Source organism: Oncorhynchus clarkii, chromosome 20 (assembly GCF_045791955.1).
Source record: "Oncorhynchus clarkii lewisi isolate Uvic-CL-2024 chromosome 20, UVic_Ocla_1.0, whole genome shotgun sequence".
Lineage (NCBI taxonomy): Eukaryota > Metazoa > Chordata > Actinopteri > Salmoniformes > Salmonidae > Oncorhynchus > Oncorhynchus clarkii.
Window position 1 is genome coordinate 19,350,152 of NC_092166.1, and position 15,052 is coordinate 19,365,203.

The window sequence follows — 15,052 nt, forward strand, 5'->3', positions numbered from 1 at the left end:
TGCTGTTGTCTGTGCCCAATAATGTTTGTACCATGTTTTGTGCTTCTACCATGTTGTTTTGCTAGCATGTTGTTGTCATGTTGTGTTGTCATGTGTTGCTGCCTTGCTATGTTGTTGTCTTAGGTCTCTCTTTATGTAGTGTTGTGTTGTCATGTGCTGCTGCCTTGCTATGTTGTTGTCTTAGGTCTCTCTTTATGTAGTGTTGTCTCTCTTGTTGTGATGTGTGTTTTGTCTTATATTTATATGATAGATATATTATAATCCCAGCCCCCATCCCCACAGGAGGTCTTTTGCCTTTTGGTAGACCGTCATTGTAAATAACAATTTGTTCATGACTGACTTAAAAAATCTAATAAATGAAACCTGAACATCTAATCTGAAGATATGTAAATTGTTTTCAATATGTCAATGTATTACAAAATGCATCAACTATGACAACTTTCATATGTGCCTGCAGAAAGTATTTATGTCCCTTGTCTTTTCCCACATTTTGTTGTCTCAAAGCTTCAATTCAAAATGGATTAAATTGATTTTTCCTCACCTTCCTACATACAATACCCCATAATGAAATACAGTTGAAGTCAGAAGTTTACATACACCTTAACCAAATACATTTAAACTCAGTTTTCACAATTCCTGAAATTTAATCCTAGTAAAAATGTCCTGTTTTAGGTCATTAAGGATCACCACTTTATTTTAAGAATGTGAAATGTCAGAATAATTGTGGAGAGAGTGATTTATTTCAGATTACATTTCTTTCATCACATTCCCAGTGGGTCAGAAGTTTACATTCTACCAAATACGAATTGAGTGTATTGCCTTTAAATTGTTTAATTTGGGTCAAACGTTTCGGATAGCCTTCTACAAGCTTCCCACAATAAGTTTGGCCCATTCCTCCTGACAGAGCTGGGGTAACTGAGTCAGGTTTGTAGGCCTCTTTGCGCGTACACGCATTTTCAGTTCTGCCCACACATTTTCTATAGGATTGAGGTCAGGCCTTTGTAAATGGACACTCCAATACCTTGACTTTGTTGTCCTTAAGCCATTTTGCCACAACTTTGGAAGTATGCTTGGGCTCATTGTCCATTTGGAAGACCCATTTGCGACCAAGCTTTAACTTCCTGACTGATGTCTTGAGATGTTGCTTCAATATATCAACATCATTTTCCTCCCTCATGATGCCATCTATTGTGAACTGCATTAGCCCTCCTGCAGCAAAGCACCCCCACAACATGATGCTGCCACCCCCGTGCTTCACGGTTGGGATGGTGTTCTTCGTCTTGCAAGCATCCCCCTTTTTTCCTCCAAACATAACAATGGTCATTATGGCCAATTTTATTTTTGTCATTAGACCAGAGGACATTTCTCCAAAAAGTACAATCTTTGTCCCCATGTCCCGCAGTCTGGATTTTTTTACGGCGGTTTAGGAGAAGTGGCTTCTTCCTTGCTGAGCGGCCTTTCAGGTTATGTTGATATAGGACTCGTTTTACTGTGGATATAGATATTTTTGTACCCGTTTCCTCCAGCATCTTCACAAGGTCCTTTGCTGCTGTTCTGGGATTGATTTACACTTTTCGCACCAAAGTATGTTCATCTCTAGGAGAGAACGCGTCTCCTTCCTGAGCGGTATAACAGCTGTGTGGTCCCATGGTGTTTATACTTGCGTACTATTGTTTGTACAGATGAAAGTGGTACCTTCAGGCGTTTGGAAATTGCTCCCAAGGATGAACCAGACTTGTCGAGGTCTACAATTTTTTTCTGAGGTCTTGGCTGATTTCCCCAGGATGTCAAGCAAAGAGGCACTGAGTTTGAAGGTAGGCCTTGAAATACATCCACAGGTACACCTCCAATTGACTCAAATTATGTAATTTAGCCCATCAGAAGCTTCTAAAGCCATGACATCATTTTCTGGAATTTTCCAAGCTGTTTAAAGGCACAGTCAACTTAGTGTATGTAAACTTCTGACCCACTGGAATTGTGATACAGTGAATTATAAGTGAAATAATCTGTCTGTAAACAATTGTTGGAAAAATGACTTGTGTCATGCATAAAGTAGATGTCCTAACCGGCTTTCCAAAACTATAGTTTGTTAACAAGACATTTGTGGAGTGGTTGAAAAACGAGTTAATGACTCCAACCTAAGTGTATGTAAACTTCCGACTGCAACTGTACATAAATATCTAATTTACAAAAGTAATCATACCCCTGAGTCAATCCCTGTTAGAATCACCTTTGGCAGCGATTACAGCTGTGTCTCTTTCTGGTTAAATCTAAGAGCTTTGCACACCTGGATTGTACAATATGGCCCAGATTTTGTGCGCGAAAATGGAACGTAATTCCCTTCACACATCCTTTCACAGTGAAATGAAAAAAATTACTTGTTTAAAAAAAAAACGGAAAATGGTGCGTGCATTAGTATTCACCCCGTTCATTATGAATCTCCTAAATAAGATTTGGTGCAACCAATTACCTTCAGAAGTCACATAATTAGTTAAATAAAGTCCACCTGTGTGCAATCTAAGTGTCACATGATCTGTCATATGATCTCAGTATATATACACACACACCTGTTCTGAAAGGCCCCAGAGTCTGCAACACCACTAAGCAAGGGGCACCACCAAGCAAGCGGCAACATGAAGACCAAGGAGGTCTCCAAACAGGTCGGGGACAGAGTTGTGGAGAAGGACAGATCAGGGTTGGGTTATAAAAAAATATCAGAAACTTTGAACATCCCACGGAACACCATTAAATCCATTGTTAAGAAATGGAAAGAATATGTTACAACAAACCTGTCAAGAGAGGGCCGCCCACCAAAACTCACAAACCAGGCAAGGAGGGCATTAATCAGAGAGGCAACAAAGAGACCAAAGATAACGATGAAGGAGCTGCAAAGCTCCACAGCAGAGATTGGAGCATCTGTCCATAGGACCACTTTAAGCCGTACACACCACAGAGCTGGGCTTTACGGAAGTGTCCAGAAAAAAAGCCATTGCTTTAAGAAAAAAATAAGCAAAAACATTTGGTGTTCATGTGGGAGACTCCTCAAACATATGGAAGAAGGTACACTGGTCAGATGAGACTAAAATTGAGCTTTTTGGCCATCAAGGAAAACACTTTGTCTAGCGCAAACCCAACACCTCTCATCACCCTCGAGAACACCATCCCCACAGTGAAGCATGGTGGTGGCAGCATCATGCTGTGGCTATGTTTTTCCATCGTCAGGGACCGGGAAACTGGTCAAAATTAAAGGAATGATGGATGGCGCAAAATACAGGGATATTCTTGAGGGAAACATGTTTCAGTCTTCCAGAGATTTGAGACTGGGACGGTGGTTCACCTTCCACCATGACAATGACCCTAAGCATACTGCTAAAGCAACACTCGAGTGGTTTAAGGGGAAACATTTAAATGTCTTGGAATGGTCAAGGCAAAGCACAGACCTCAATCCAATCTGCGGTATGACAAAGATTGCTGTACACCAGCGGAACCCATCCAACTTGAAGGAGCTGGAGCAGTTTTGCCTTTGAAGAATGGGCAAAAATCCCAGTGGCTAGATGTGTCAAGCTTATAGAGACATACCCCAAGAGACTTGCAGCTGTAATTGCTGCAAAAGATGGCTCTAGAAATGATTGACTTTGGGGGGGGGTGAATAGATATGGATGCTCAAATTCTGATTTTGTGTTTCACAATAAAAAAATATTTTGCATCTTCAAAGTGATAGGAATGTTGTGCAAATCAAACGATACAACCCCCACCAAAAAATATATTTTAATTCCAGGTTGTAAGGCAACAAAATAGGAAAAATTCCAAGGGGGATGAATACTTACGCAAGCCACTGTATGTTGGCTCAATCGAATTTAAAATGTCAAAGGCGCCTTTTTGGGGATCTACCACTGATCGGATTGAATCCCATTCTATGGTAAGGCCAACAATATGAGAAAGTATGTTTGAAAAGATCTGAAATTGAGTTTACTTTTATTGCACAGTGAACATTGTTCTACTGATCAAAAAAAGTACTTTCTTAGTTCCAGAAAATAAAAAAAATTGTCTTACCCTGTAAACATTTCCCAGGTTTCATTGAGTATATTGTCTGAGTCCCAAAATGCATTACTTTTGACCAGGGCCCATAGTTACCGAGTTATCCCCCGATGGACATAAAAACGAATACTCGACTACATGAACTTGTTGATACATTTATTTCTCCATGTTAGCACATAGAATATATGTATATACATATTGCTAGCTAAAGCGTAAAACAAAATGCCGGGAGTATAAAAAATGTTAAGCCACTATTAATAGTGTGCATATGGACAGGGTAAAAGTTGACCAAGTCAAAGAATCCTATAGATGTTGTCATGGGTGAGACAGTAAACTTTACTTTCCTCACCAAAGTTAGTGTTTACTCAATTAAATGGTGAGAAAATTTGCTAGACTGCAATTTCAGAGGAAAAGGAAATATCATTGTCATATTGCATCATTTTCAGGAAGTGCAACTGTCTTTTAACATGAAAAAAGGACTGTAATACACACATCTTACTCATGCAAGTTACCAGAAATACTTTACACAAATTGGAATGACATCAAAATATTTCCACATAGGGACAAAAAAATCACAAATGAGCATCATACAGGGATGGACAAATATAAAATACATACTGTAGTAGAAGCCGAGAAAATTCACAAATTGGATCTAACCCCTATGTAACACTTTCCAAAGTGTTTGTAACAAGTGGTTGAGGTCTGGACAGTCCGTCACCTCAGTAATAGATAGACAATTGGCCATATGTGAGGGGACAACTGCAGGGTTCTGCTGGTTTTCAAGTTAACATATTTATAGATAGCTTAATTCCACAATTACATTAGTCCTCTCTCTTAGCCTTTCAAATAGAGGGCAGCGCGCAGGTGGGGAACTGGAGTTGCAAACCTCAGAAATGTAAATAACTTCCATTAGACTGTACCATCAGTGTGTGTAGTTTATAATCTCATGAGAATTACATGGTGTAAGATAACAAGTTTATTTACATGTAGTGCAACCATGACAAACAGAATATGATTTTGTTAAGAACGCCATGAGAGATTGAGAGAGAAAGAGAGATTGTGGCATTCGTGCAGGACATGCATGATTCTGTTCATGGTCTCCTGAGGGAGTGCATCAGTATTAAACTGAGAACAGAATTCAAACATGTCCCAAATCAAGCAGTTTGTTAATTACTTCTAAACATTACGCTGCTTCTCTGATTGAAAAATAACAAAACATAGAATATGGTTAAGGAAAGAGAAAAATACAATGTTCAAAATAAATCATATTGTTCTAACTAATACAAATAATTGTGTTAGTTCTGAAAAGTGATGCACTTGTCAGAGCTAACGGAAGAGAGAGTTGCCATCATTGAAAACTGAGTGTCCAAAACTAGGCAATAAAATGAATGAATGCAGGTGATGACATTTCCTCTGTTCAGTCGGCTCTTCATAACTAAGGAAACAGTCCCATGGACTTCCAATATTGTCTGACTTCCCAAGTAGCCTCTTGGTTAGTACTTCTGTTCAAAATCAAATTGGCAATTACATTACCTTTTAAGAAATGATCCAAGACAAGTCAAAAAAAGGATAATAACATTGCACACCATTCAGACTCAAGTAAGAGAAAAATAAAAATGACTAAAAGATAACAAGCCTGATCATTCATATTTGCATATATTTTATATTGGTCCATCCGTATTCATTGTCTATGGGAAACCAAAATACTCTGCAAGCTTTTTCCCCTAGTAATAAAAATGTGAAACTATCAAACATGCACATCCCATTACTCAGAATATGAGGATGGAGTTGAAACAACAGAAACTAACCACCAACTACAGCATATGCAGTGAAGAGTCTCATAACTAGTCACTGAGTATTCTAAAAGTGTACTTACAGTGAACATCACAATAACCATGACACTGATGCCAACCCAAAAAAATGAAACGAGGGGGGAAAAAACAGCACTCAACACAGTTTCTCTGTTAAGATAAGGTTCAACAAATGTTGTTTTTGGCAATATTACAAGCATTTGGGTTATGAAAAGAAATGAAATGTGCAAACGGTCAAATTAGGAAGGAACCTCTCTAAGATCCAGCTCAGTAAAGATTGCTATATATTCCCCCAGGAATGTTTTACTTTTTCTTTGATTCATTAAAATTACAATGTATTCAAAAAGCCAACCCAAAATGTGCATAATAACAAACGGAAGATTTTTGTCAGCTTCTTTATAGCCGACTTCATAACCCTGTTCCCAATGATGTTTTAAGTGACTTGAAGATGATAGATGCATGTAAAAACAATAAAAAAGGTGCCGTTCACCAAACTATGTTCATGATAAAATCATGCTAAATGTTCATGGGTCATCTACACTTACCGTTTTGCAGTTTCTTTTCCTCATGTTTTTTTTTTATAGCATTTTTAAAATATTTTCTGTATGAAAGCAGAGCTTATTCAACATTGCAATAGTACTTACGGTTTAAAATCGACTGTCATATTAATTGTTAAACATGTACAGTAAGAAAAGTGATAAAAAAATTCAGGTAATAAAATGTATTCAGTTAATGCTCATTGGTTATTACAAACTTAAATAACACATTTCTCCAACATAGGTCAAATTAGCACAATAAAAAAAATCATACCATGCTATGCATTCGAGCCATGGTCTTGATTTGGGAAAAAACTAAACAAATCAATACACTGGGTATATTAAATAATAATGTCATCAAATAAAATGAAGAGACCATTTTTTCAGACGTTGAGCAAAGATTCGGTCCACAAAGTGTTCAGGAAGGCAGGTAGGGGTGTGGTTGGGTGAGTGACAGTGGGGCGAGCCAATGGGAAGGCGAGCTAGGGTAGGGGGCGCGGTTGCTCATCTCTTCCTACGGCAGGTGCGTTTGTGGTCGGCGTGCCAGTGCTCCTGTTGACACTTGATGGAGCAGTAGGAGGTGTTCCAGCAGCAGTGGTACATGGCTTCCTCCTCACAGTTATAACACTGGACGATTCACACACACACACACACACACACACACATACACACACACACGGTCAGACTATGAGAGTTTGTGAATGCCAATATTACAATAACTAACTTGCTGTTGTTCAGTCATTGTCATATTCAATTGATACATTATATTTTACTATGTTTACTACTGCTCTAATTATGTACTTTTGGTTATGGAGTTAAGAATCCGAAAAGGTCAAGGATGTGCTTAGTTTGGTAGTGGGTTGTGGGGCAAATCTTAGCTAGATAGTGGTGTTCTTTGCCCTGCATGTAGCTAACACAATGTAAAAACTTTGCATGTCCAAATATACTATGGATTTAGCCCATTAGGTCTCAATGAGTGAGACACTGGTTTGAACAGACAGCTGTGTGTGGTAGAGAACGAGGGAAAGGTCTCACTCACCCACTGCTTCTTCTTGGTGGTGGAGAGTAGCTGCTTGTGCTGGGCCACCATCTTCTTCACCTCCTCCACCAGCTCCTCCTTACACTTCTCCTTCACCGTCTTACACTTTCTCTCCATCTCAGCCTGGGCCCCCGACACCGCCTTGCTCACCGCCTGCCTCTTCTCTTCCTCCATTTCAGAACGCAACTGGAGACACACCACAGAGAAGGACCCTCAGCTCAGGAGCATATTCTGAACTTACTGTAGGTGCTTTTGGATCAGGGGTTATTACTGTCATTTTAGTGCAGGTTAAAGTCTTGATACATGTCATATACTCATGTTTTAGCTGGTTTCTTTTCTTAAAATTCAATAAAACCTTTTCTCAGTGTCAGTCTCCAGGTTCTCTCACCTCTCCTGGTACAACCCCAGCTTCACTCAGACCCCCCGTCTCAATCCCCCAGTCCCTCACCTACTCCAGGGCCTCTCAAACTCCCCATCGGTCTCAATCCCTCAATCCCTCACCTACTCCAGGGCCTCTCAAACCCCCCATCAGTCTCAATCCCCCAGTCCCTCACCTACTCCCCATCGGTCTCAATCCCCCAATCCCTCACCTACTCCAGGGCCTCTCGAACCCCCCATCGGTCTCAATCCCACAGTCCCTCACCTACTCCCCATCTGTCTCAATCCCCCAGTCCCTCACCTACTCCAGGGCCTCTCGAACCCCCCATCGGTCTCAATCCCCCAGTCCCTCACCTACTCCAGGGCCTCTCGAACCCCCCATCGGTCTCAATCCCCCAGTCCCTCACCTACTCCAGAGCCTCTCGAACCCCCCATCGGTCTCAATCCCCCAGTCCCTCACCTACTCCCCATCAGTCTCAATCCCCCAGTCCCTCACCTACTCCCCATCGGTCTCAATCCCCCAGTCCCTCACCTACTCCCCATCGGTCTCAATCCCCCAGTCCCTCACCTACTCCCCATCTGTCTCAATCCCCCAGTCCCTCACCTACTCCAGGGCCTCTCAAACTCCCCATCGGTCTCAATCCCCCAGTCCCTCACCTACTCCAGGGCCTCTCGAACCCCCCATCGGTCTCAATCCCCCAGTCCCCATCGGTCTCAATCCCCCAGTCCCTCACCTACTCCAGGGCCTCTTGAACCCCCCATCGGTCTCAATCCCCCAGTCCCTCACCTACTCCCCATCGGTCTCAATCCCCCAGTCCCTCACCTACTCCAGGGCCTCTCGAACGCCCCATCGGTCTCAATCCACCCACCTACTCCAGGCCTCTCGAACCCCCCCATCGGTCTCAATCCCTCACCTACTCCAGGGCCTCTCGAACCCCCCATCGGACTCAATCCCCCAGTCCCTCACCTACTCCCCATCGGTCTCAATTCCCCAGTCCCTCAACTACTCCAGGGCCTCTCAAACCCCCTGTCGGTCTCAATCCCCAGTCCCTCACCTTCTCCAGGGCCTCACGAACCACACGCTCAGTCTCCCTCTTGTTGTCGGCCTTCATCATGTCCTTGACGTCGTTGAAGATCTTGGTGTACTTCTCGTGGCACATGTTCTGGCAGGCTCCGTCAGAGGTGGTCTGGGTGCTGCGGTGCAGGCAGCGTGGCGAGGCGGCTGAGGCCTTCTTGGTCTGCGTGGAGACAGACAGCTTCTCTGGCTGGTGGGGCGTCGTCACGGGGATCTCCTGGCTGCTGCTCACAGCCTCTATCTCAGGCTCCGGGTCCTGGGGGAGAGAGGGGGTGAGAAATGGACACACAGACATTAAAACGAACACAATAAAAAAAAAAACACTATAGCAATACAATGGCTGAGTGATCATACAACAGCAGTGTGTAAGGATACTTACACTGACTTCCTCTTTGGGATCCGGAGCTTGACCGCGACGGCTCTTCTTTGCTTTAGGCTCCTGACTGTCTGTCTGTCGGTCTCGGTCTGCCTGTCTGTCTGCTTTCTGCTGTGGAGAAATTACAGAACTGCAGTATCTAACAGATTTCTAACACCTCTGTTAGATACACTGTTTCTGTCACTACGGCAACGATCAGAGCTAGAGCCATGACAACACAGATGGTGTAGGGATATGAAGGTTTGTGTTGATCCTCACATTCTCAATCATTAAAATTCAATAAAATACAGGCCCTGTAATATCAATCAGCCACCAGGTGGCGCTGCTAAACATACATACCAGAGTAGCTGTTAGTGAGCTGTGGGCCTATATGCAAAAGGTGTGTGTGTGTGTGTGTGTGAGAGAGAGAGAGGCAATTGCAGCGCAGCATACGTACATGTTTGACCTGCTCGTTGGTGTTGCTGGTGGATGAGATGGAGGACTCGGCCTCCTCCGGCCTCTCTGTCAGCCTCTCCTCTCCGTCTCCTCTCCTCTCCTCCAGCCTCTCCACCATCTTGGTCTTCCAGAAGCGGCCCTCCCTCTGGAAACGCTGGGATAGCTCCAGCTCATCACAGGCCTTCTTCCAGCCCGCGCTGCGCTTCACCTGCAGCTGTTGCACCGACACCTTGATGTCCTGGATGTTGTCTGCCGGGATCCACGCTCTGGGGACGAGGAGACAACAGTCAGAGCAACCAGGGCCTCCCTCATAGCTCCATAGCCAGGGGATATTACAGATACAGATTCTGGAAAAGAAGCGCAAGATGATCTACTATTTTTCTGTATACAGCTCAGTGCCCAGTGTGATGGCTGACCTCTGGTGCTGGTGGCCAAAGAAGCGGACGTCCACCTGATTGTCCTCTCTCTGCAGGATCTTGGCTGGCCAGTAGCCAAAGCCCTTCATCTTAGCCCACACCACCTCGTGATTAGGAGTCTGCAACAACAAGCACAAGCAAAGATAATACATACAATTCAATCAACTTTCTTTGTCCCCTTAAGGCAATTCTATTGGGGCTATATTGGTGCTTCAACAATCAAATCCGCAGGGGCATTGAAGCCAAAACAGTTTCATACTCACACAGGGGTAGCAGAACCAGTTGTCAGGTCGAGCGTTGGACAGGTAGAAACAGTTCTTACATAGCATTAACTCGTTTAACTGGGGAGAGAAAGAGAGATTAAATTAAGAGAATAGAGAGCAATAAACAGCTTCCATGCCACTCAGACAAAACCTCTAGAATACTGCAATACACATGTCATTGAGTGCAGATATATATTTTTTTACTGTTTACCTCATGGCATGTGTCACTGTAGAGCAACCGTGCTATTTCAGCCTGGTCACTATGCACTGCAGCAAAAACAGGTTTTGTTAACGTTGGGAAAATAACATTCAAGTACATTTAAAAGACTTTGTTCTATTGAACATGCCATCACAAGAACGGCATTTCAACTACATGAAGAGAGCCTTGGTTGTCCAATAACACATTAGACTGGGTCCTACTAAAATTACCTTTCTGCAACAACTATACAGTCTTATGTTACAGCTGCAATTAATAATAGGAGGGAAATCTGATAGCAATATGCTCTTCATGGATGTGTCCCAAATGGCACCTTATTCCCTACTTTTGACCAGAGCCCTGTGGTCCACTATAAAGAGAATAGGGTGCAATTTGGGACGCAGACCATGATAACAGAGTGGTTGTGAACGCCCCCCCCACCTCCAAACAAAATGGCGGTATTGTGCACGATCAGCTGGGCATCTGCCTTGAACTCGTCGAAGCTCTTGTATTTCCCCTCGGTGAGGTTCTGCAAAAGAGAGAGAGCGAGAGCACAAAGAGGCCTATTCACACTGGGCAGGGCAGAGGGGGCTGTGGTGTGGTTGCAGTACCATAAGAGATCAGAGGATGGCAGTGCACCACACATCCAGGGCAGACCCAAGTGCTGTTTTCCAAAGGCCTAGATTGTATTCACTAGACACCAAAAGGACTGAAACATATATACTAGGAACATCTCAAAAAAAAAAAAACTATTTTTTTGTTTTCTGTTGCAAAACGTTTTGATACATTGTGCACTCATGAATACATCCCTGCCAGCGGCAGGGAGCGCTCTGCTGTTTTCCAGCCTATTTGGCAGGCAGGGTTTGGCTGGCGGAATGCACCAGTGATCACAGTGCAGAGGAGACCTCACTGACCCCCTCGCTGTGAGGAGAGGCAATCTGATAGCCTGTAGCGTCGGCTACACAATCACAGCTTTATACTGGGGCTACATCTGACATGCCCTTACACAGACCCTTACCAAACAACATGGGGCCGAGTCCCAAATAGCACCATATGTACAGTGCATTCGGAAGGTATTCAATTTTGTTACGTTACAGCATTATTCTAAAACGGATTCAATTACATTTTTTCCTCATCAATCTACACACAATGACAAAGCGAAAACAGGTTTTTAGAAATTTGCACAAATGTACCTTATTTACACATTTATTCAGATCCTTTGCTATGAGACTTGAAATTGAGCTCGGTTGCATCCTATTTCCATTGATCATCCTTGAGATGTTTGTACAGCTTGATTGGAGTCCACCTGTGGTAAATTAAATTGACTGGACATGATTTGTAAAAGGCACACACCTGTCTATATAAGGTCCCACATTTGACAGTGCATGTCAGAGCAAAAACCAAGCAATGAGGTTGAAGGAATTGTCCGTAGAGCTCCGAGACAGGAGTGTGTCGAGGCACAGATCTGGGGAAGGGTACCAAAAAATGTCTGCAGCATTAAGGTCCCCAAGAACAGTGGCCTCCATCATTCTTAACTGGAAGAAGTTTGCAATCACCAAGACTCTTCCTAGAGCTAGCTGCCTGGCCAAACTGAGCAATCGGGGAGAAGGGCCTTGGTCAGGGACGTGACCAAGAACCCCATGGAGCTCCAGAGTTCCTCTGTAGAGATGGGAGAACCTTCCACAAAGAGAACCATCTCTGCAGCACTCCACCAATCAAGCCTTTATGGTCGAGTGGCCAGATGGAAGCCACTCCAAAAGGCACATGACAGCCCACTTGGAGTTTGCCAAAAGGCACCTAAAGGACTCTCAGACCACGAGAAAGAAGATTCTCTGATCTGATGAATCCAATATTGAACTCTTTGGCCTGATTGCCAAGCGTGTCATCTGGAGAAAAGCAGGCACCACTCATCACCTGGCTAATTCCATCCCTAAGGTGAAGCATGGTGGTGGCAGCATCATGCCGTGGGGATGTTTTTCAGTGGCAGGGACTGGGAGACCAGTCAGGATCGAGGGGAAGATGAACGGACCAAAGTACAGAGAGATCCTTGATGAAAACCTGCTCCAGAGCGCTCAGGACAATGACCCTAACCACACAGCCAAGACAATGCAGGAGTGGCTTCGGGACAATTCTTTGAATGTCCTTGAGTGGCTCAACCAGAACCCGATCGAACATCTCTGGAGACCTGAAAAAAGCTGTGCAGTGACGCTCCCCATCCAACCTGACAGAGCTTGAGAAGCTCTGCAGAGAAGAACGGGAGAAACTCCCCAAATACAGGTGTGCCAAGCTTGTAGCGTCATACCCAAGAAGACTCGAGGCTGTAATCACTGCCAAAGGTGCGTCAACAAAGTACTGAGTAAAGGGTCTGAATACTTTTGTAAATGTGATATTTCCGGGGGGTTTTGCAAACATTTCTAAAAAACAGTTTTTGCTTTGTCATTATAGGTTATTGTGTGTAGATTGATGAGGGGAAAAACTATTTAATCCATTTTAGAATAAGGCTGTAATGTAACAAAATGTGGAATAAGTCATGGGGTCTGAATACTTTCCGAAGGCACTGTAGTGCATTTTGCCTGGTCAGAAGTAGTGCACTATGAAGGAATAGGGTGCCATTTGAGACAACCGAGGGATTGCATTATGAACAACATGAGGAAGATCAGATGGCAGAAGACATCAGTGGACATGTTTTTTTTTCGGACAGTAGCCTACATTCGACATTGGATAAACTAAAGGATTCAACAGTATACAATATATCATGAAAGGTTCAAAGGGCAGGGAATTCAAATCAAAGTTTATTGGTCGCATACACAGTTTGGCAGATGTTATAGCGGGTGCAGCGAAATGCTTATGTTACTAGCTCCTAACGATGCAGTAAAATGTCAAATCAAGCACACAAATAATCAAAACATTTTTTAAATGTCACTCAAGAAACATCGTAACGAATCTAATTAACAACCCAAATAGCAGTGTAAAACGAATCGAAATGCAATTTATACATATATACACCGATTCATTTACACTAGATATACTAGGAATGATATGTACAGCAGTAAATATATGAGTGAGCTCTGTCAAGAATCCAGCATAAACATACAAATGCAGTGTGCATAAACAGTGTAACTAAAATCCAATGTACAGTAGTAGAAATGTTAGAATGAACCATGTGGAGAATACAGGGTTTAAATACAGTGTGAAACAGGAAGTGTCCAGTGGTTTAATTCCTCTATAACATGGGACAGCAGCGTCGGCTGTGTGTGTGTGTGTGTGTGTGTGTGTGTGTGTGCGCATGTTCGTGAGTGTGAGGTATGTATGTTATTGATAGCTTGTGTGTGTGTTTTGTGAGAGTGAGTTTCTGCGTCACTTGGTAGACGGCTATTGATGGCTGTTCAACAGTCTGATGGCCTGGTGATAGAAGCTGTTTTTTAGTCTCTGTCTTGGCTCGGTCTTCCATAACTAAATAATAGTGTGAAATCCCGAATGCATCCCAAATGACTCTGGTCAAAAGAAGTGCACTACACAGGGAATATGGGTCCATTTGGGACAGAACCACAGTGTGAAACCCTGTGTTCAGCAGTGTATTAAGGCCACTTAGTTACCTCCTGAATGTTGGTGACGTCCAGCGAGGTGTGGATGAGCCTTCTGTACATCGGGTGTCTAGTGTCTTTGCCTTTCTTGTTCAAGTCCACGGCCTGCAAGATCGAAAAAAAATAATTTAATATCACTTTTATGGACGAAAAGGAGTAGGAAGAGGCGGGGGGCTGGAAACAACCCAGACCTTTGTGGTGGGAGATTTTACTGGCCTTGATTTTAAGTAATATAAAACATGGCAGTGCTCTGATTCAATATGGTGTTTAAGGCCCAAATGGCACTCTATACCCTACATAGTGCACTACTTTTGACCAGAGACCAATGGGAGGGCTGGTCAAAAGTAGTGCATAATATAGGGAATATGGTGCCATTTGGGATGGAACCAGTGCCACAGCCTGGCCCTACATACATACGCTGAACACAAAACTAACTGTTCCATGGAACACTCACCCTCTCTTTCATGCGCTGAATGATAAAACGCAGGTATTTGCACATCTCCTGCTTGTTCAGGTTCTTCTTTTTACTACCCTGCAGAATGAGAGAGAGAGAGCAAAAGACAGAGAGAGCAAGAGAGCGAGAGAGAGCTCAGCATGACGCTGTAACCAATCCAGCGCTCTATTCAAACCAGCGGTGGGAAGAAACTGATGAGAGCTGACTGTGTACAATATATTGCATATCATAAATTATCCCAACAATAAAAGGAGGAAAAAGACCGCCTGCAGCGCAGTGGAGAGAGAGAAGAGAGTGAGAGCAGACAGGACAGGAGACAGAGCAGACAGGACAGGAGACAGAACAGGAGACAGAGCAGACAGAACAGGAGACAGAGCAGACAGGACAGGAGACAGAGCAGACAGAACAGGAGACAGAGCAGACAGAGAAGGAGACAGAGCAGACAGGACAG

General features: G+C 43.5%; 1 protein-coding gene across 14 annotated transcripts in view; it reads right to left on the reverse strand.

The window, feature by feature from the left end:
* Positions 1 to 4,180: 4,180 nt before the first annotated feature.
* The window catches only part of LOC139376041 (zinc finger MYND domain-containing protein 11-like), a 45,464-nt gene continuing 34,592 nt past the window's right edge, over positions 4,181 to 15,052 (reverse strand). For 9 of the 14 annotated variants that reach the window (XM_071118144.1, XM_071118148.1, XM_071118143.1 and 6 more), the window contains 11 exons: positions 14,602 to 14,679; positions 14,160 to 14,252; positions 11,005 to 11,092; positions 10,579 to 10,634; positions 10,368 to 10,445; positions 10,105 to 10,223; positions 9,690 to 9,954; positions 9,257 to 9,364; positions 8,858 to 9,133; positions 7,425 to 7,610; positions 4,181 to 7,012 (listed from right to left, as the gene is read on the reverse strand). In XM_071118144.1, the coding sequence (XP_070974245.1) occupies positions 6,890 to 7,012; positions 7,425 to 7,610; positions 8,858 to 9,133; positions 9,257 to 9,364; positions 9,690 to 9,954; positions 10,105 to 10,223; positions 10,368 to 10,445; positions 10,579 to 10,634; positions 11,005 to 11,092; positions 14,160 to 14,252; positions 14,602 to 14,679 (1,470 nt within the window). In that variant the 3' untranslated portion in view covers positions 4,181 to 6,889. The remainder of the gene's footprint in view (positions 7,013 to 7,424; positions 7,611 to 8,857; positions 9,134 to 9,256; positions 9,365 to 9,689; positions 9,955 to 10,104; positions 10,224 to 10,367; positions 10,446 to 10,578; positions 10,635 to 11,004; positions 11,093 to 14,159; positions 14,253 to 14,601; positions 14,680 to 15,052) is intronic. The other 5 variants (XM_071118150.1, XM_071118147.1, XM_071118141.1 and 2 more) reach the window with 1 other exon arrangement.